This window comes from Micromesistius poutassou, assembly GCF_964030765.1.
Source record: "Micromesistius poutassou genome assembly, chromosome: 6".
Classification (NCBI taxonomy): domain Eukaryota; kingdom Metazoa; phylum Chordata; class Actinopteri; order Gadiformes; family Gadidae; genus Micromesistius; species Micromesistius poutassou.
In genome coordinates this window covers 11,989,148-12,011,732 of record NC_140276.1, presented here as the reverse complement: position 1 = coordinate 12,011,732, position 22,585 = coordinate 11,989,148, and the positions used below count along the sequence as shown (strand labels likewise).

General features: G+C 39.7%; 1 protein-coding gene, 1 long non-coding RNA gene and 2 other non-coding genes across 4 annotated transcripts; 2 read left to right on the top strand and 2 right to left on the bottom strand.

Moving 5' to 3' along the window:
- LOC311345134 (uncharacterized protein) lies at positions 1-2,211 on the top strand. The gene is made up of 6 exons (XM_084469505.1): positions 1-51; positions 141-473; positions 597-953; positions 1,178-1,294; positions 1,562-1,617; positions 1,874-2,211. The coding sequence occupies exons 1-6, from the start codon at positions 9-11 to the stop codon at positions 2,003-2,005; spliced, it is 1,038 nt and encodes a 345-aa protein (XP_084325631.1). The 5' UTR covers positions 1-8; the 3' UTR covers positions 2,006-2,211.
- Positions 2,212-5,517: 3,306 nt separating this feature from the next.
- Positions 5,518-6,488, top strand: LOC311344639. Its single transcript, XR_014633634.1, has 3 exons — positions 5,518-5,594; positions 5,673-5,726; positions 5,958-6,488. It is a non-coding gene; the product is annotated as an uncharacterized lncRNA (long non-coding RNA).
- Positions 6,489-20,212: 13,724 nt separating this feature from the next.
- On the bottom strand, positions 20,213-20,286 carry AC3HAE_019716 (transfer RNA isoleucine (anticodon AAU)). The gene has a single exon. It is a non-coding gene; the product is annotated as a tRNA-Ile (tRNA).
- A 569-nt stretch (positions 20,287-20,855) lies between these two features.
- Positions 20,856-20,928, bottom strand: AC3HAE_019715 (transfer RNA arginine (anticodon UCG)). Its single transcript has one exon. It is a non-coding gene; the product is annotated as a tRNA-Arg (tRNA).
- Positions 20,929-22,585: the final 1,657 nt, after the last annotated feature.

Genomic DNA, 22,585 nt, shown 5'->3' with positions numbered 1-22,585 from the left:
CCGTAACAATGTTAGCAATATTGTTTGCTATGATAATTCTGAGAGCAGCATGTAAGTAAAACTCTAAATTGGTTACAATTCTAAATAGGACAGTTTTTTTGACCAGTTGTTCATTGAGGTTATTTCTACTTTATTTTTAGTGCCAAATGAGACCAAAAAGGATCCTTCTTTGTTGTCTGTGAAAACAGCAGAGCTTGGAGATACTGTCACTCTACATTGTGCAGTTATAAAGCTAGCTAAAATACCTAACGTTTACTGGTATAAGCAATCTCTGGGATCTGTGCCTCAAACAGTCGCTTCTAAAGTGAATGAATCAGTGGCAGTTCATGCCCCATTCAATTCAAGTTTCACAGTGGACAAAACAAAGTTTCTTGCCTTTAATCTTGAAATCAGACCAATAACTAAAGGTGATGAAGCAATCTATTTTTGTCAAGAGGGTAACAGTTGGAGCGGCACATTTTTATCTGTCAGAGGTACGTGATCTATTTTTCAATGCTTTTTTCTACGTCATGAGGAAAAATCTTAACATTTCAAATCAGCCCATAATATATCTACTTGGTTCCTTTAAATGATGAACATTGTACTTAACTGTATAGATCCCAATGACAGGACTGTGGTCCAACAGCCTGTGTCTGCACCAGCTCAGCTGGGAGACTCTGTGGCTCTCCAGTGCTCTATTACCTCCCAGAGGATGGACCACAGTAACCAGTGCCAAGGGGAACCCAGTGTGTACTGGTTCAGATCTGGATCATCTCACCCTGCTGCCATTTACCTGAATGGAAACAGGAGTGGTGAATGTCAGAATAGTTCTGGGCCTCCGTCTGCTCCACAGAGCTGTGTCTACACTCTCCCCAAGAACAATGTAGACTCCTCTGATACTGGGACTTACTACTGTGCCCTGGCAGCATGTGGGGAAGTTGTGTTTGGAAATGGAACCAAGCTGGACATAACAGGTCAATATATTTTAATTTACACTTCCAGTATATCTATTTTTTATTTAATTATAATCTATCTATAATTTACAACATTGGTTAATTATAAGCTGGAGTACAAATCGTAATATTCCCCCTCATTTTAAATAAAATATTGTAGTATTTTTTGTGACTTTATCACTTTCCATTCCATTATATGTATTGTATATATGACCATGACCATATATTTTTCTGTTTGATTCTAGAACCCTGCAGGCATAAAGTAACCGTGGTGCTTGGAATACTGTTGGCTTGCTGTCTGGTTGTGATTATAATCCTCTTTCTAACCAGAAATAAATGCAATGTTTGTGAGCATTGCAAAGGTACAGTACATTACACATCTAGTCTATTTAGGTGACCTGATATGACCAAAGGACAGGTTAGAGAGATCCTGAACCACTTTGATGGAGTGTAGTCTGCATATCGATATAGTTTCATTGTTTTAATTGTTTACATTAGATTTACATTGGAAGATTTTTAGATTTTTTGGGGAAAAATGTATAACTTAAAAATGTACAATAGTTATGTGCAGGATGAAGATTAAATGCTGCAAACAACAACGTCTTAAAAAGTTCTGTTCTTATCTTCAGGAACACTGATTGAATCCAACCATGCTGCAACTGACTCAGTGATTCAGGAACAACAGGTACTCATTGCATTGTATTTATTACACATATTTAAATTCCTCATCTGATCATCTAGCAGAACTGTAATATATAATGCCTTTGGAATGAAAAATGAAAATGTAAAAATGTGAGAAGTTTTGTTCTAATCTGATCTGTTAAAACAATTTGTAAGTAAGGTTGAAACCAAGTCTATGGTTGGTGAAGAGAATTCACATGCAGTACTGCAGACTGGAGTAATAGTGACATTTGGTAGTAATACAGAGTTTACTGTTGTAGGATGGAAGGGAGAAAGACTCCTTGAACTACGCAGCGTTGAAGTTCTCTGGCAGGAAAACAAAAGCAAGGAAGAAGAAAAGTGAAAGGACTCAGGAGAGTCTGTATTCTGCTGTGAGAGAAACCTGCCACTGAAGTCCATCAACCAGGTCCTAGTCTGATATGGTGGATGTGCAGTACATTTCTAAAAGGGATAAAAAGTGCCAGCTGAAGTTAAGATATGAAAGACTATAAATCATATGATTCTGACAAAGCTCAAATAGCAAGGCATTTTAACAGTGCTGGAATGGGGTTTGGTTTAAACAAATTTATTTTGAAATCGAGACGAGCAAGCATATCATTTTGGGTTTCTGGGGCGGGGTAAAGCGTTAGGCCTAAATAAAAAAAGGGGGTGAAAGCGCCGGTGAAAGTAAACAATCATGGATATCCAGCGTGATATAGGCTACAGTGATCTGCGGACCAGTCGAACTCCTTCTCCCTCATCCTGGTGCTGAATGTGTTAAATGCATCGGCATTTTTATGTGTGTTTTCCAGCGTACGTTTTATGTGGGGGGTCTGCCCAAATATCCAATGTGCTGCTCATCTTGGAGTTATCGCTAATCAAACAATAATTCAAATAATGCACGCGGCTGAGCGGGTGATTGTTACGTAAAGCGGCGTATGCTTTTTAGAACTGGATCGGACCGAGGTGCGTTCGCTTTCACATCTCAAGCGAACCGCACCACTGCACCAGGGTTCGTTTGGAAACGAACCGAGACCACCTCTTCAGGGATGTCTCGGCCGGCTGATATGCGCACCAAAGTGAGATGGTTGCATTCACACCAACGCAAACGTACCGAACCAAGGGACCGAACTCGTTTAGTGCGCACTATTAAACGCTGTTGGTGTGAAAGCAAGAGAGTGAATAAACTCGTGAAACAGAGAAGTATCGACATGTAATCCATTGATTTAAACAATGTAACTGTATTCTAAATACCAACTATTTAAATTGTAACTGTAACGGATTACAATTAGGCTAGGCCTACTTATAATTTGTATTCTGAATAGGCCTACGTAACGCCGGTAGGGCCTACATGTATTCCGTTACTCCCCAACACTGGCTATAGCGCCTGCATTGTGTGCATTTGTCATTACAATTCTTAATTTCATCAGATCAAACTACATCATTCGACCATTTATTATGTTTACATTTAGGTTTTTGTAAGTTTATAGTGACGAAGGACCCTGACACTTAATTTTAATTGTTGCTAAAATGTTCTAAATGCTCTTAACAACTCGGCTAGACAAACTGCTTTGTGGGAAATTTGCAATTAAAAATAAATGCAACAAATAAAAATAACGCTTGGAAATGTTTCTTTTTAATTTGCATCATCCATCAATGAATTGTAGGTTTCGTGGGGTCGTTTTTTTACGATCCCAATGGCTGCCTATGATGTTGCTTGGCATTGTTTTACAATAATAATTACAATAGAGGATGGGAACAGGGAAGAAGGGCAGCAAGTGGTGCCAATTCACAAACATGAATTGCCATTTTTATCACAAGGTAATTGTTGATGAGCCTTTTCAGAATCTATCCCTTTGTGAAATCACAATGTGGGAGCGTCCGTCCCGCTGGGAGGAGCTGACTGGTGGCCTGCATCGACTGGTAGGCTGGAGTTGATCTGTCTGTCACACATCTGAGTCAACCCGCCCACTGAGCTCACACATTTAGATTTTAAAATGGCTTGTCAACACGACCCCTGGTAGAAAGATAGAGACACTTTACAAAACAAGGCTGACTATGAATATGGTATTTAATAAAAAGTTAACAAAACAAAATCCCTTACTACTCTACTTGCATTTAATGCACACTCAAGAACAGCGGACAGGACACACCTCCAACCTAATGTGTTACACAAAATGAATGTAATATTATATTCGCTAAGCCGAGAATGGATATTCACCACTTTGGTTGAAACAACAACTAATCTGGGGATGAGTGGGTGAAGAACCAGGGTTTAAATATGGCAAAGGTGACGACCGGAGATGGATGGCAGGTGTGCATATTGAACAGGTGTAGAGTTGTTTCAGATGAATGTGAATGTAATGGTACAGAAAGAATATGAGTACTACAGATGCATGATGATCTATTCTTGATTCTAGGTTGATCCTGTTTAAATCTAGCTAGCTTGGTGCATCATACTGTTGGATTGCGATTATAATCCTCTTACTAATCATGCATCACAGGTTTGTGAGCATTGCAATGCTAGAGTACATTAGTCTTTTTTCAAATTATATATTTGAGGGCTTCCAAAACACTTTGATAGAGAGCATTGTATTGTGCAGGATATCTTAATTAGGACTATTTAAAGTTTGTCATGTCTATAGTAGAGATATTAAAACATTTTCAATCAAGTAACATTTGAGGAATGGCACATTTTTGGCCGAAATGGTTTTAGGATGACTGAAAAACGGACCATGTCATGTAATTTGAATACTCTCAGACGTTAAAAGTAGAGATGCTCCGATCAGCATTTTTGGGCCCGATCACAGAATGGCAGGGGAATGGGAATCTATAAAAGATATGGAAGATTCCATATCTTTTATATGTAATCTGGACAGCAGGCAAGCACCAGTTTCTGTTCCAATAGACTCTTTATGTTTTCTCTTTGGATCCCCCGTGACTGAAACACGTCGATCAATGCGTTCATCAAAGCCTCATATACGACACTGAAATGTGCCTGTGCGCCTACTGCTGTTTTTATGGTACTGAAATGTGCTTGCGCGCATACTGCTGTTTTTACGGTACTGCAATTTTCCTGCTCGCTTACTGAGCTATGCAAGTGCTCCATAAACAAAACTTAACGTTAAACTGCCTCCTTTGCCATCATTACAGTGATTGTGATATCCTGGCAGTGTTGCACAATGTTTAGACGGGAGAACTCACGCTGCCACTGGCAAGTTCTGATTTGAAAAAATAAAAATAAAAAAAAGGTTGCGGGAGTAATTTAGGCCTATGTCAAGTGATCAGCTTTTTTGATCTGTGCTTTTGGGGTTCTCCGATCACACTATTGTTATTAGTTTTAGTTTTTGTCATGGCTGAATGTGACACAGGCTTCAGAACATAAAACAACATTTAGCTATTTATGCAAAGAAATATTTGCCATAATGTCAATGTCAATGTAGAAAGCTAGGGTCAAACATAATATGTAATAATTATTTTAAAAAATATATATGTTTACATTCCCAAATAGTCCTTTCTTGCATGGTTGCTATGTGTCTGGTAAAACCAATTCATGCAGTGTTTACAAAGCCAATACAACTAACCATATTGATGGAGTAGTTAATCTTTAATTTGAAATATGACCTGGGCCTTAAAGTAAACAAAAAAAACCTCAAGCTACCCCGTGACTAACAGGAATCCTGCAGACAGAAATAAAATAAACAGATGCCGTGTTAGTTTCTTCACACAACTCTCACTGAATTTCATATTTGAACAATGTAAATTGTCAACATACACATCCTGTAAATTTGACAAAAGTAAAACAGTCCAAATTGTAACATCATCAATGTATTCTAACAATTCCTGATTTCCCCTATAGACTTCCAACCATTTCCCCTTTCCCCAGTGTGACAAACTTAGGTATCAAAGTTCAAAAGGTATCAAAGTTCTAACTCCCAACTGCTATATAAAGAGTATACAGTGGCAATCTTTAATTTCGCCTGAACACTGCACACAGTACAGGTAATTGCATTCCTCCAATAAATAAATCTCAAGAAACGTATATTAAAACTTATTATAATTGTTCATTTTCATTTTCAGCACAGGATTTCTCAAAAAAGAAAACAAGAGGATAATTTTGTATTAAACAAAAAGGTACTTAAGCATACTTTTTTGGCTGTTTTTAGGTCTGCATTTTAATAGTGCATGCAGTTTAAATTTTTTAAAAGAAAGAGAGGTTAAATAACCCCTGATATCAAATAACAGCAACTGACATGTTTTGATAACAGAATTTACTAATCTGTTAAAATCTTTGTTTTGTTTTTTATCTGGAAACAATTTGTTGTCTGTTTGAAAAAGGTAATTGAATTTGAATTTGTCCTTTAGCTTCCACAACTAAAAAAACGATGAAGAGCCTTCATGTGGGTATTCTGCTGCTGATAGTCTACTCGACCACAGCGCAGACCAAGTACAAGCAGTTCTTAAACCAACATGGCAACCCGGGGATGAGAACTAGTGACTGTAATGCTGTCATGCGCAACAGACAAATCACCCAGCCTGGATCCAATCTCTGTAAATTTACAAACACCTTCATCACTGCAACTGATGGCCAGATCAAAGCCATCTGTACTGGTGGTGGACGGAATACTGGGTCTAATGTATTCAGAAGTACCACCCCCTTCACTATTGTAATTTGTCAACTCAGCAACGGGAATGGTCCCAACCCTGCCAGTTATCCAAATTGCCTATACACGGGTTGGTCCCCCAGATTGGCCAGTTATATTGACATTGCGTGTAATCAAGGCTATCCAGTGCATTATGTTCAACACATTGGATAGAGATACTGCATACTTGTAGAATTGATTTGACGAGTGAGTTGTAATGCACTTCATCATCAAATAAAAGAAACACTTTCAATGCTTTCGTATTTTACTGCCAGGGATATCAGCTCATGGGAGCATTATATTTCTTCGGAAACATTGTAGTTCAGATAATATCTTACGGAGGTAGCTAAAGAGAAATGTTCAAGATCACTTGATGACAGTTGGGACCTAGTGTCAGTCAATCAACAATGGGATGGGCATCATGAATCGTGAAATCATCATATTCTTTCTGTAGCAATACATTCACATTATGCCATGTGGAATTCAGTGTTTTAAATACAAGATCAAACCTGCTGCGTTAGTAGAACATTTTTCTCAGGAGGTAAAAACTGATTTGTCTACTATCTTTTTTAAGGTATTGGTCATTTCTACAGCTGTATCCCTCCTACAGCTAGGGATCTTTCAATCAAAACAATAACAAAATACATAGTTTGCTAATGGCCTGAAGAAGCGTCAGAACATGGGAGTTGTTGATTTCACCACCATTGCCCAATAGTGTCCAGCTGCAGATCTCCAGCACTAGGCCCCATCTCCATCGCCAGGACCCACGGAGGAAAAACACTTTATCGCACTTCTTTATCGATAAATAATGTTTACATGCCACTGTATTTTATTGCGCTCATCATTAATAAACAAATGTATTATATGTATTGTGGGAAGAATGATTTTTTATGTACTTTTAGAAGTAAAATCAATCAAGCAGTAAAAGTTATGCTATAGCAATTATGTCATCATTATACAAATAGGTTTAAATTTTTGCTATGCTGTAAGCTTAACATAGATCGATAAGGAGTTCTGAACTCATTTGCCCGAGTAATGTATGAAGGGCTACAAGACAAAAAGGTTGTGAGTGTGCAAGGCCAAAAAACAACTTTGTATAAGGGAGGGTTCCAGTTGCAGAACAGCGCTCTGATTAAGTAACCAGCTGCGTCTCAGGCATCGGCATGCACAGTGGAGAAGAACAGCCGGAGGAGACTGATGGAAGGAGGTCCCCATGGAGCAGTAACCAACTGTGTGTTGGTGATGATGTGTGGAGCTCAGGCTTGACGTGGAGGACCGTCAGGTAGCTGACTCTCCCGGACAGAGGGACAGTCGGGCCTGACACGTTTTGTCTCTGTTCTGCAGAATATATTGATGTATTATGTAAGCTTTTCAATGGCCAAGAATAAATTCTCTTAAACTTAGTTCACAGTGTGCAGTTTCTGATTCAAGCCTCTAGCGGCATTCTGGAAGCAACAGTATTAAGCTCTTCTTTGTTACACTGATTTTACCAGAAACAACATTTTGTATTGCTGGGATCCATCTAAAATGCTGGGATCAATCATATGGGTTTATAGATGACAATCAAATTCAGATAACCTCTGCAATGTGAGATTGATTCATAGTTTCTAAAGTAGTAATATTTATCGCACTTTTGGCTATTAAATAGGTGTAGGCTATAGACTATAGGCCTATGGAGACATAGCGTAAAGGCCACTGAATTAACTTTAGTGATCATGCTAATAAATAATTACACAAATACACACAATTAAAAATAATTTGTATTTTTCTCTGTCTGTTTTACAATTGATTGAAGGAAATGTGAGGTTGTGTGGAACTATTAGGCAAGTAATCTTATCCTGATTGTATCGTCCCTTCTGGCGTAAACAATTTCAGGCATCACTTCCTTCTCCGTATAATATGACATAAAAGCATCATGTTGATCGTGTGAGTAGTTTTGTCTTTGGTAGATCGTTTGATATATATTTATGGTATGTTGTTTGATTCTTTCTTTTTTATACCTTTTTTCGTGCTTATCATGGCTGAATATGACATAGGCTTCAGAACTTAATATAACATTTTGTTATTTATGCAAAGAAAATATTTACCATAATATCATTAGAAAGCTATGTTCAAACATAATACACATTTAATAATTATTTAAAAACAATATTTACATTCCCAAATAGTCCTTTCTTGCATGCCAGTGTCTGGTAAAACCAATCCATGCAGTTTACAAATGAAAGGCAATACAATTCATCATATATATTGATAGAGTAGAGTAGTAGTAATCTTTGATTTGAAATGTGACCTGGACTTTAAAGTAAACAAAAAAAAACTCAAACTACCCTATGCATTAGAGGAATCCTGGTGACGGAAATAAAATAAACAAATGTTTTGTGAAATCATAACTGATATGTTGCCTCCTCTTTTTAGAAAATCCATTGGCTTGTGCCTGTTGCCTTGTTTGTTTCTTCAATCTTTACATTCATTTCATATTTTAACAATGTCAATTGTCCACAAACATATCCTGTTAATGCGACGCAAGTAGAAAAGTCCAAACCATAACATCAATATATTCCAACAATTCCTAGTTTCCCCCATAGCCAACCAGCCAGTTCCCCTCTCCCCATCATGTTTATCAGACAAATGTAGGTGTAAAAGTTCAAAAGGTATCAAAGTTCTAACTCACATCTATATAAGGAATAGGTATACAGTACCTACCAATGTTTAGTTACTCCTCAGCACTGTACACAGAACAGATGATTGCATTCCTCCAATGAATACAATTAAAGAAATCTGTTTAATGTAAACTACATTTATTTATCTAATTTTCATTTTCAGTACATGGTTTCTCAAAGAAGAAAGCAAGAGGATTATTTAGCCTTTAACAAAAAGGTATTTATGTTACGCCACGTCCTGCTACACGGTCCAACACCCCCATCTAGTGGCCGCTTTTCGCCACTGGTCCTCATTCTCCCGACACACCTGTCTGCAATCTGTAATCTCCATTCCCTACTTCAGCCGGGGATCTCCAATAAGCCGGCGCCAGTTCGTCATTTACAACTCCTAAGTTCGTATCGGTCCTACCAGCACTTACTAAGACTTGTTCCATTTCCCTGCCCTCCTTGTAACCCTCTTCCCTCTCCTCTAGTTCTCCGTCCTTCACTCTGCCAACCTGTCGCCGAACCCTTGCCTGCCTGACTGCCTGCCCATTACCGAATCCTCGCCTGCCTGACTACCGCTTGCCTAGCCCCGGCTTGTCGTTACCCCTTGTCCCAATAAATCCCACTTCCTTTCACCCCATCTCTGCCTCCCTGTGTCAAGAGTTTGGGTCCCCTCGTCCTGTCCCCATAACAATTTAAGCCTTTGGCTGTTGTCTGTTGGCTATGTAGTCTAGACGGATTTCAGAAAAAAGGCCTTTTATAAGAAGTAAGGAGCATTTATGGGTACAAGTCGGGAACCGGCCTACCTTACATATTTCAAGGGTGCTGAGTCCAAAAAAACGGTACCCGGGTGAAATTTTGAGGTTTTGACCTTCTAATTTGCATATTAAAATGACCGCCAAATTGCCCATCTTGCACAGTTATTGGACCATTTCCTCCTAGTTTTTTGTAAGTAGGCAATCAAGATGAGGAAATTAAGTTTCTAGATCGATAGTCAAGGGTCAAACAAGGATATAGTGGAGGCTCAGTGCCTTTTTTATGTATATATATATGCAAAATACCAACTTTTAAGGTGAAATTAAGCATTATTTGTGTCATTTTTTAAGGCCGACATAAATATTAAATAAAAGTTACTCTGAAATTTTCCCTGTTGATATGACATATGATGTACACCATATTATATGATAACAAAGAAAAAAATCCATTGCAAGTTGTCTGAGATTTCATGTTTTTTTTTTTGTTTTTTTTGCAAATTAAGCATTTGTTCTCTAAATTCTAAGACGAGAAAAACCCAGGTGAATAGGGAAAAAAATATTCAAAAAGAGACCACCATGAAACGTACCAAGTTGAATATTTAGATCAGTACATAGCATGGTCAGTCCCATCGCTGAGGACCCTTTGCCTGAGGTGAATTAACAGCAAAGAGGATCGTAACAGTTTCACACGCTTTGGTAAGTTTCCTGCTTTTTGATTTTTTTAGACAAAAATGTCAATATTCCTTAGTTATTGATTGAGCTTGTTAACCCTATTTATCCAAAATGATACTTTTTCAACCATAGTGGGTCAAAATTGTGTATTTCAATGATATTGAGATGGCTAGCAACTGGGAGAAAACTAGCTAACAGTTAGCTAACAGTTTTGGAGGGGAAAAAAACAGCTAGCTAGTTTTTTTTTCTTCCAGTTGTGCCCTAAAGATGACCACCTCTGTTGATACAAGTTTATTTCTTATAATTCCAACCCAAACATAGCCCTGTGGCAGCATAAATCCCCCTACTTTCTCTCCATCCCCAAAGTCCGCACCGTCTTCGGACGCAGTGCCTTCCGGTTCGCTGCAGCCTTTGACTGGAACACCTTACAAAACACACTTAAACTTTCTGTCTTCACCTCTCTCTCCGTTTTCAAACAAAATTTACTACAAATTACAGTTGACTCCTGCACTTGCTAACAGGCTTCTTGTCATGCTCCATTGATTAATTGCTCTGTATTGTATTGTATTTTATTGATTATATCGTATGTACTGTATTATATAGAATTGTTCTGTGTAATTTATTAACCTTGTTTCACTTTTAGCACTCCCCTCCCCCTTCCCCTTCAGGCTGCACTTGAAAATAAGAATTTTGTTCTTAATTTGCTTGCCTGGTTAAATAAAGGTTAATAATAATAAGCTAGCTAGCTAGCTAACAAGCTATCATAGGGCAATGGATGCTGGGGAGTGACTGCTGTGACAGGGCTAGATTTGGGGGGAGGAATTATCAAAAATACATGTGTCAACAGAGGTGGTATATCCTCAAAGGGCCATACCAGTTGAAGATGTCAACTTTGTCTTCTGGTGGAACTACATGGATATGGTCTCAACACTGTTGCAGTTTACACAAGCTCAGCGTGATGGACTCTGGGAGCTTCATCTTCACTCCTTCAGCTGGATGTTGCCGTACTTCATGCGATATGACCACCTGAACTATGCAAGATGGGGGCCAGTGTATATTGCTGAGATGCACCAACTCCCAGAACCTGTACTATCTGAGTTCCAAAGAGGCAACTTTGTTGTGAAGCGGTCCGATCAACGATTCAACCAGGTCGATCCAGACCAAGCAATGGAGTGGATCAACGGAACAGGGAAAAAAGGAGGGGGGATCATTGGCATTACTAAGACACCTTCAGCCCTTTCCAGATGGACACTCTCCTACAACATGAGGTCCCATGTAGCAGAAGAGACACATTTGATGTTCAGCAACACACCTGAGAAAACCTACGTCCACAATGAAGCTACCAAATCCCGTGAAAAGAGAGACAACAGAGACGAAATGGCATTGGTTTTAGTCTTCAAAGGGTTCAAGGTGTTTGATTCAGTCTCCTCAGGCTCATTGCAAAATCTCGCCACGAAAGACGTTGCCACAGAGGCTATCCAAAGCTCATTACTTTCTGCCAAAGACCTAGGACAAGAAAAAGTGAATTCATTCATTGAGAAAAGGATGATTGTTCCTGAGGACAAAGATAAACCAGAGGTCCCAATCCATGCAACCCTACATAAGAGCAAAGCTAAAACATTTGCATCTCTGTATGAAGTGGCCAAAAATCCTAAAATCAAAGACAACAGAACTGTCATAAAGGCTGACCGAAACATTCTCAAACGCCTTGTTACGGCCTATGAGGCAGGTCGTCCAGTTGACTTACCAGCTGTCCTAAAACACGAGCTTCTGCCAGTTCCCATATCCCTTGCTGAAATGAATGGGACACTTCGCACTGGAAACAAGTCTGTATTAGTAAATAAGTTAACTGAAGACATAGTCTGTCCTGAGGCTATTGAACTTCCCGACATGTCATCTTGTCTCATCATAGATGGACAGGCACTTGTGGTTGCCCTTGGAAAGCCAGACAAAGCAGTAACATTTGGGGATCTGGCCGACACATTTGTCAGAGCAGTGTTGAAAGCAGGATGTTACTATAAAAGGATAGACGTTGTGTTTGACAGATACAGAGAAGAGACCATCAAGGGTGCTACCAGGACACGATGCACAAAAGCAGCTCAACCAATCAGACGACTTGTTGAGGGTCGTGATGTGCCTCTTCCAAAAAACTGGACCAATTTCCTGTCCCTCCCTGACAACAAAGCTGATCTTGCCAATCTACTCTCTGAAGAACTATGTGCTCAGGCACCGGATGATAAAGAGATAGTAGTTGCTGGTGGGTTCAGAGACGAAGAGACGGAGGTTAGGTCATCAAAAGCAACAACCAACCTGACTCATCTGAGAGCCACACACGAAGAGGCAGATACCCGATTGGTATTACATGCAGTGCACTGCCAGTCAGACACAGTAGTCGTGTCATCTAGAGACACTGATGTACTTGTGATTCTCGTTTCCCATTTCCCACACGTAGCATGTAAAAAACTCTGGCTGTTGTCTGGTACCACAAGGAAGCCACAATATATACCAATTGATGCTGTTTTTAACAAACTGCCAAAGGATTCAGCACCAAGCCTTGTAGCATTTCATGCACTAACTGGTTGTGATACCACATCATACATTGCAAGTCACACCAAAAGTACATCATGGAAAGTCTGGAAAATGCACCATCAATTGCTCAGCAACCTCGGAATTGGTGATCTCACGGAGGAGACTCAAAGATCTTCAGAGGCTTTTGTCTGCAGAATATATGATGTGCATAAAACAGACTCTGTTGATGCAGCAAGGCATATACTTTTCTCCAGGACAGGTAAACCAGAAGCAATGCCGCCTACAAGCGATGCGCTCCACTTCCATCTGCTGAGAGTACACTACCAGGCAATGGTTTGGAGAAATGCTCACTATGCCACACCTGAGCTTCCTTCACCCTTGGACATGGGATGGAAAGATGGTGATTCAGGACTACAGCCCATTCTTATGTCACAGAACCCAATACCTGAAAGTTGCCTGGAAATGATCAGGTGTGCCTGTAAAAAACAATGCACAACACGCCAGTGCAAATGCCGAAAATCGGGGCTGTTATGCACTGCAATGTGTACATGTCAGAGTGATGACCAATGTCCTTGTTTAAATGTGGAGTTGTAGTCCTCAAGCATACCAAGGCAATGGGTAACCAAAGAACTTGGAAAAGGACTGCAGAAAGAAATACTAATCAAAATGAAATTCCAAAGACAAATGGCACACAAGCAAACTAGAAAGGTATAAAAACAATTTACCAAAACAAGTGACCTATGGAACTTACAGAAGAAGACAGATGAAAGCAAAGCAATTCAGCTAGAAACATGAAAGAAAATATACAGAAACAAGATGTGATCTGTAGAACTGTTCAAGGGAAGTTTCATGTTTTTTTTTTCCCTATTCACTTGGGTTTTTCGATGTTTGAATTAAGAGCATTATGCTTTGTTTGCATAAAAAAATGAATTCTCAGACAACTTGCAATGGTGTTTTTCTTAGTTATTATGTAATATGGAATACATCGCATATCATATATACACTGGGAACATTTAAGAGTGATATTGACTGAATATTTATGTCGGCCTTAAAAAATGACACAAATAATGCTTAATTTCACCTTAAAAGTTGGTATTTTGCATATATATATACATAAAAAAGGCACTGAGCCTCCACTATATCCTTGCTCTGACCCCAGACTATAGATCTAGACACTTAATTCATCATCTTTAATTGCCTACTTACAAAAAAACTTGGGGAAAATGGTCCAACGACTGAGCAAGATAGGCAGTTTGGCGGCCATTTTGATATGCAAATTAGAAGGTCAAAAACTCAAAATTTCGCTCGGGTACCGTTTTTTTTGGATTCAGCACCCTTGAAATATGTAAAGTAGGCCGGTTCCCAACTTGTACCCATAAATGCTCCTTGCATTCACTTTTTGGGTACATCCCGTCTAGTCTAATGTCTGCGTTGTAAAAGTGCATGCAGTTTACATTTTAAAGGACAGGGAGGCTGTATAACCACTGAGATCAGATAACAGCAACTTTAAACCATAATTTATTCATCTGTTAACACTTTTTTTTTTTCAATCTGGTGTAGCAGGCCCGGGGGGGTGGGGTTTCCATACCACCAAGTCGAACAGAAACCAACACACACACACACACACACACAGCAGTTAAATGTTAGGTTGCTTTATTTACCCAGGTATTCAAAGTCAAGGTGGATAAGGGTCCTCCACCCCCGTAAGGGCAATATCCGTATTCCGTAATCAGTTAATCCAGTCCAGGGGTCGGCTCAGAAGGGTTCATCCTCCAGAAGAATGATGAGTCTTCATGTGGGTATTCTGCTGATAGTCTTCTCGACCACAGCTCTCAATCCTTCCCAAAAGGAGAGGTACAAGAAGTTCAAAGTCCAACATCACATCCCGCGGGTGACAACTACTAGTGTGATTCTGTCATACTCTCCAGAAATATCTCACAGACCGTTACCAATCTCTGTAAATGGACCAACACCTTCATCAGTGCCACTCTCGACCAAATAAGAGCCATCTGTAGGGATGGTGGACAGAATAGTGGGAATGGTTTAGTCCATAGTACCAGCCGCTCCACTATTGTCATACTCGCCAACGGGAATGGTCCCAACAATCCCAGTCAGCCAAATTGCCTGTACCGCTCATCCCCCAGATCCACCAAAAAGATTGTCATCCTTGAGGGCACGCCGAAAGATAAGGATGCCACTACTTCTTTCAGCCATCCCAGGAATGCAGCTTGTGGTATTGCTGCATCTGAGTCAGCCAAGGCTGTTGGTTATCTAATGCTACTTTCCCTAATCAACGTTTTACTATTCAATTGATATATTGTCATATATATATTTATTCAAATTCTCTGCCATCATCACTTGCCACCTGAACAAACAAGATGCTATGCCACAATACATAAACATTAGAGCAGTATTTCTGAAGAAACTCCACTTTGTATACTAGACACATTAACTGGACATTCACAAATCTGGCTGCTATTAGTGAACCAGTAGTAGTAAGCATTAATCCATAAATTTGTCCAATTCATCATAATGCTCTGTGACATTTCGCTTAACATTTTCTCTAAAAATCCCAAATCCCACAGAAAAAAAAGTGGCAGAATGACATTAATCCTTGCTTTTAAAAATCAATGTTTTATACAAGTTAATCCTTGTTGTTGTTTACGCTCCGTCATCCCCGGGGACTTTACATCTTCCAATTAAAGACTGAACGAGGTGTGCTGCGGCAGACGATTGGCTGCTTGTAACAATTTGCCAAACGGCAGACTCCCTGGTAGCCCCTTAGCTAGCTCAATTAGCTAAGCTCTGCCTGGTTTGAGCTGTGAGATCAGAACCCTGGATAGCTCCACTACCGCTCCATTTCAGGGGGCATATCAGACCCTCGGCTGGATGGGAGATTAGCAACCTGGCTAGCGCCATTAGCCACACTCTTGTTTCCACAGTGGTGATCAGCACTGTGGCTAGTTCCGCATCTTACTCCAAGCTTCTAGCTGGGTTATCAGCACCCTGGCTAGCTCCACATCTTACTCCGAACTTCTAGCTGGGTTATCATCACCTTGTTTAGAACAATGCCTGACAACCGAGGTGGTGCTCGCAACTCAAAGGAAAAGGCAGCCAAGAGACAATTAGTGAGAGACCACGTTAAAATATTTACCTGCAGAGCCAGCCATTATGCTTGCCGTGGTGCACCTTTCAGAAAGTTTCTTCCAGCTGACTTGAATGTTAAAAAGATGCATGAACTCTTCTGTCATCAAAATGATGTGCAGATAACATATGCTTTGTATTATAGCATATTCATGTATGAATTTAACCTGGCATTCGGACATCCTTCAAAAGATCTTGATTGAAGCTGAAGGACCCCAAACTCACAGGCGAGGGTAACAGCACTGAAGCGTACACAGCCGAAGAGGGCGTCAATTCTATGTTCTGCTAAAGGCTGGAGGAAAGTTTCAGTTTTTACATGGTTGGAGAGTGAAAACAAGAAGCAGGAGCAGGATAAGGCAGAAGGACGCTGTATAGCTACCATCCAAGTACCGGGAAATCATGCAGAGACATGGAAACGTCCAGAGCTAAAATTTATATTTTTCATATCCCGCAGCTGGACAATATTGCACAAATTTCACTTTGTTGTCTGACAAATTTAGAAGAACGTGACGGTGACAGGCCTCGACATTAACGGTTGCCCGCTTGCCAGGGGCAGATGAACTCTGTGATCGGGCAACTAAAATGTGACATGTAGTTGCCCGTCCGGGCAAGTGTCTTTTCTTTTTTTAAATACACTAAATATGCCTACAAAATAAACGTCCTCCTATAGTGGAGTGGAGCTTTCTACAGCGCTTTGCATTGGTTTTTGAAAAAAAAAATCAGTGTGTAGGTATTCCTTTGTTTCACTAAATGTGTAAGTGTGGATTATTTTTGTTTCATACATTTTGACACAAATTTGAGCAAGGGAAGTTTCAGTTTCAGCTACAGTTTGAAAGAGATTCACTTAAAGTTTGTCTGAGTATTCCTTTGTTTCATTAAAAATTAAGCCACATTAAGCCAGAAACAAGTTCACATGAATGACGTCAGTTTCAACTAACCATGAAGATTTTCAATCCCTATATCTATATATAATTAATACAATGATGAACTCAATGATGAACCCGTGACCTTGGCAATATTAGCACCACGCTCTAACCAACTGAGCTAACCGGCCTTTAAATAGAACAAACAGAGCTATTTTCATGATTTTTCTTTTTTCAGCTACAAACAGTTTGAAAAAGATTGACTTAAAGTGGAAATGAAGCAGTCAAATAAAACAGATGTCTATAGCACTAGTTAAATATTTAAATTGACCATAAATACAAATAAAGTCGGAAATATGACCCGTTATTCAGAATAAAGCACAAACAAGTTGCATTAATTTAATGTTTTCCGCCTGTGCGCTGCCATCTTTGTTTTCAGAACGTGATGACGTCACGAGAATGGTTGGTACAACATTCTATGTTGTTTACATAGCGGTCAGCTATGAAAAGTACACCAGCAGCTGGGCTACCACACTGCCTTACAGTTCGTTCATTTCATGATACAAGTAATTGTCGTGCCATTTGGGTGTGCACATGAATATGCAAAAATAGTGCAACCGACGGTGTTTGCAAATGGATTATTTCCGTAAACAATGGATTATTTTGGCGATGGATTAGAAATTATCAAGAGCATGGAGCGAGCTAGTCTGCAAACAAGACCATCTTCAAACAGTGAGTGTACTCATTTCTCTGTTTTGCAACATGTGGACTACACACAGCAGAACAAAGCCAACGCAAAAACAAGTATTATGGAGATTGCAATACACTTCTGTAACAGACGTTTCCAGGGCTGCCACTTTTGGGTTTTGGCCGCACTATAGCCACTCAAATTAAAAATTGTTGGCACGGCATCTGGCTTCAGGCCAGGGCTCCAGACTAACTTTTTCACAGGTAGCACTGGTGCCACCTAGCTTTTCATTTAGTAGCACCAAAACAAATTAGGTAGCACCATATTTTTCTTTGTATAGCGTGTTATTAATACATGACCTTATGTTGATGAAAGATTGACAATGACCCAAACTTGATATTTGCAAAATATTTGAATCTGAATTTCAACATTCCAAACATTCTGAACATTCAACTTACAGCACACTGAACTAATTTCGTCCCGGCTGCATTCATCTCATTCTAGGGGCCAGCTCATATAGTTAGGCCTCCTGCTCCTCTTTCCCTGGGAGAACCACTGCTTCACATCCTCCACCCATCCTGCCTGCCTTACACTAACAGTGTAATTGTGGATTAAGCCATGAAAATGGTGACATGATTTTGAGACGGGTGACATAGAGTAATGGTCATTCAATTTTTTACGGAAGTGAATAAATCATCCTCAAATTGATACAATGATGAACTCAACAAGTAAGAGATCGCCAGTACGGTGGTTGAACCCGTGACCTTGGCGTTATTAGCACCACTCTCTAACCAACTGAGCTAACCGGCCTGTGATGTCAATAGCTATTTTCGTGACTTTTTTTTTTACCTACAAACAGTTTGAAATAGATTGACTTAAAGGGTGTCTAAGTATTACTTTGTTTCACTAAAAGTGTAATTGTGGATTAAGCCACGAAAATGGTGACACGATTTTGAGACGGGTGACTAACCGGCCTTTCAATTGAACAGCTATTTTCATGTTTGTTTGTTTTTCAGCTAGAAACTGTTTGAAAAAGATTCACTTAATGTGGGTCTAAGTATTCCTTTGTTTCATTAAGTGCGTAATTATAGATTAAGCCACAAACATGCTGACATGAATTTGAGAGAAGGGTCTTTCAAGTAATAACGAAGGGATTCGAACCCTCAATCTTCTGATCCGAAGTCAGACGCCTTATCCTTTAGGCCACGTGGCTGAGGTGGTATTGAGTAATGGTCATTCAATTTTTTACGGAAGTGAATATATCATCCTCAAATTGATACAATAATGAACTCAACAAGTAAGAGATGGCCAGTACGGGGGTTGAACCCGTGACCTTTGCATTACTAGCACCACTCTCTGACCAACTGAGCTTACCGGCCGTTGAATTGAACAGCTATTTTCATGTTTGTTTGTTTTTCAGCTAGAAACTGTTTGAAAAAGATTCACTTAAAGGGGGTCTAGGTATTCCTTTGTTTCACTAAGTGCATAATTTTGGATTAAGCCACGAACATGCTGACATGAATTTGAGAGATGGGTCTTTCAAGTAACCACGAAGGGATTCAAACCCTCAATCTTCTGATCCGAAGTCAGACACCTTTTTCTTTAGGCCACGTGGCTGAGGTGGTAATGAGTAATGGTCATTCAATTTTTTACGGAAGTGAATAAATCATCCTCAAATTGATACAATGATGAACTCAACAAGTAAGAGATGGCCAGTACGAGGGTTGAACCCGTGACCTTTGCGTTATTAGCACCACGCTCTAACCAACTGAGCTAACCGACATTTGATGTGAATAGCTATTTTCGTGATATATATATTTTTTTTTTACCTACAAACAGTTTGAAATAGATTGACTTAAAGGGTGTCTAAGTATTACTTTGTTTCACTAAAAGTGTAATTGTGGATTAAGCCACGAAAATGGTGACATGATTTTGAGACGGGTGACTAACCGGCCTTTCAATTGAACTGCTATTTTCATGTTTGTTTTTCAGCTAGAAACTGTTTGAAAAAGATTCACTTAATGAGTGTCTAAGTATTCCTTTGTTTCACTAAGTTCGTAATTATAGATTAAGCCACAAACATGCTGACATGACATTGAGATATGGGTCTTTCAAGTAACCACGAATGGATGCGAACACTCAATCTTCTGATCCGAAGTCAGACACCTTATCCTTTAGGCCACGTGGCTGAGGTGGTATTGAGTAATGGTCATTCAATTTTTTACGGAAGTGAATAAATCATCCTCAAATTGATACAATAATGAACTCAACAAGTAAGAGATAGCCAGTACGGGGGTTGAACCCGTGAACTTTGCATTACTAGCACCACTCTCTGACCAACTGAGCTTACCGGCCGTTGAATTGAACTGCTATTTTCATGTTTGTTTTTCAGCTAGAAACTGTTTGAAAAAGATTCACTGAATGAGTGTCTAAGTATTCCTTTGTTTCACTAAGTTCGTAATTATAGATTAAGCCACGAACGTCCTGACATGACATTGACAGATGGGTCTTTCAAGTCACCACGAAGGCATTCGAACCCTCAATCTACTGATCCGAAGTCAGACGCCTTATCCTTTAGGCCACGTGGCTGAGGTGGTATTGAGTAATGGTCATTCAATTTTTTACGGAAGTGAATAAATCATCCTCAAATTGATACAATGATGAACTCAACAAGTAAGAGATGGCCAGTACGGGGGTTGAACCCGTGACCTTAGCGTTATTAGCACCACGCTCTAACCAACTGAGCTAACCGGCCTTTGATGTCAATAGCTATTTTCATGTTTGTTTGTTTTTCAGCTAGAAACTGTTTGAAAATGATTCACATAAAGTGGTTCTAAGTATTCCTTTGTTTCACTAAGTGCGTAATTATAGATTAAGCCACGAACATGCTGACATGAATTTGAGAGATGGGACTTTCAAGCAACCACGAAGGGATTCAAACCCTCAATCTTCTGATCCGAAGTCAGACGCCTTATCCTTTAGGCCACGTAGCTGAGGTGGTATTGAGTAATGGTCATTCAATTTTTTACGGAAGTGAATAAATCATCCTCAAATTGATACAATGATGAACTCAACAAGTAAGAGATGGCCAGTACGGGGGTTGAACCCGTGACCTTTTCATTACTAGCACCACTCTCTGACCAACTGAGCTTACCGGCCGTTGAATTAAACAGCTATTTTCATGTTTGTTTGTTTTTCAGCTAGAAACTGTTTGAAAAAGATTCACTTAATGAGTGTCTAAGTATTCCTTTGTTTCACTAAGTTCGTAATTATAGATTAATCCACGAACATGCGATCATGACATTGAGAGATGGGTCTTTCAAGTAACCACGAAGGGATTCGAACCCTCAATCTTCTGATCCGAAGTCAGACACCTTATCCTTTAGGCCACGTAGCTGACGTGGATTACAGTAATGGTCATTCAATTTTTTACGGAAGTGAATAAATCATCCTCAAATTGATACAATGATGAACTCAACAAGTAAGAGATGGCCAGTACGGGGGTTGAACCTGTGAACTTTGCATTACTAGCACCACTCTCTGACCAACTGAGCTTACCGGCCGTTGAATTAAACAGCTATTTTCATGTTTGTTTGTTTTTCAGCTAGAAACTGTTTGAAAAATATTCACTTAAAGGGGGTCTAGGTATTCCTTTGTTTCACTAATTGCATAATTGTGGATTAAGCCACGAACATGCTGACATGAATTTGAGAGATGCGTCTTTCAAGTAACCACAAAGGGATTCAAACCCTCAATCTTCTGATCCGAAGTCAGACACCTGATCCTTTAGGCCACGTGGCTGAGGTGGTATTGAGTAATGGTCATTCAATTTTTTACGGAAGTGAATAAATCATCCTCAAATTGATACAATAATGAACTCAACAAGTAAGAGATAACCAGTACGGGGGTTGAACCCGTGACCTTGGCGTTATTTGCACCACGCTCTAACCAACTGAGCTAACCGGCCTTTGATGTCAATAGCTATTTCCATGTTTGTTTGTTTTTCAGCTAGAAACTGTTTGAAAAAGATTCACTTAAAGTGGGTCTAAGTATTCCTTTGTTTCACTGAGTGCGTAATTATAGATTAAGCCACGAATATGCTGACATGAATTTGAGAGATGGGTCTTTCAAGAAACCACGAATGGATGCGAACACTCATTCTTCTGATCCGAAGTCAGACACCTTATCCTTTAGGCCACGTGGCTGAGGTGGTATTGAGTAATGGTCATTCAATTTTTTACGGAAGTGAATAAATCATCCTCAAATTGATACAATAATGAACTCAACAAGTAAGAGATGGCCAGTACGGGGGTTGAACCCGTGAACTTTGCATTACTAGCACCACTCTCTGACCAACTGAGCTTACCGGCCGTTGAATTGAACAGCTATTTTCATGTTTGTTTGTTTTTCAGCTAGAAACTGTTTGAAAAATATTCACTTAAAGGGGGTCTAGGTATTCCTTTGTTTCACTAAGTGCATAATTATGGATTCAGCCACGAACATGCTGACATGAATTTGAGAGATGGGTCTTTCAAGTTACCACGAAGTGATTCGAACCCTCAATCTTCTGATCCGAAGTCAGACACCTGATCCTTTAGGCCACGTGGCTGAGGTGGTATTGAGTAATGGTCATTCAATTTTTTACGGAAGTGAATAAATCATCCTCAAATTGATACAATAATGAACTCAACAAGTAAGAGATGACCAGTACGGGGGTTGAACCCGTGACCTTGGCGTTATTAGCACCACACTCTAACCAACTGAGCTAACCTGCCTTTGATGTCAATAGCTATTTCCATGTTTGTTTGTTTTTCAGCTAGAAACTGTTTGAAAAAGATTCACTTAAAGTGGGTCTAAGTATTCCTTTGTTGCACTGAGTGCGTAATTATAGATTAAGCCACGAACATGCTGACATGAATTTGAGAGATGGGTCTTTTAAGTAACCACGAAGGGATTCGAACCCTCAATCTTCTGTTCCGAAGTCAGACGCCTTATCCTTTAGGCCACGTGGCTGAGGTGGTGTAGAGTAATGGTCATTAAATTTTTTACGGAAG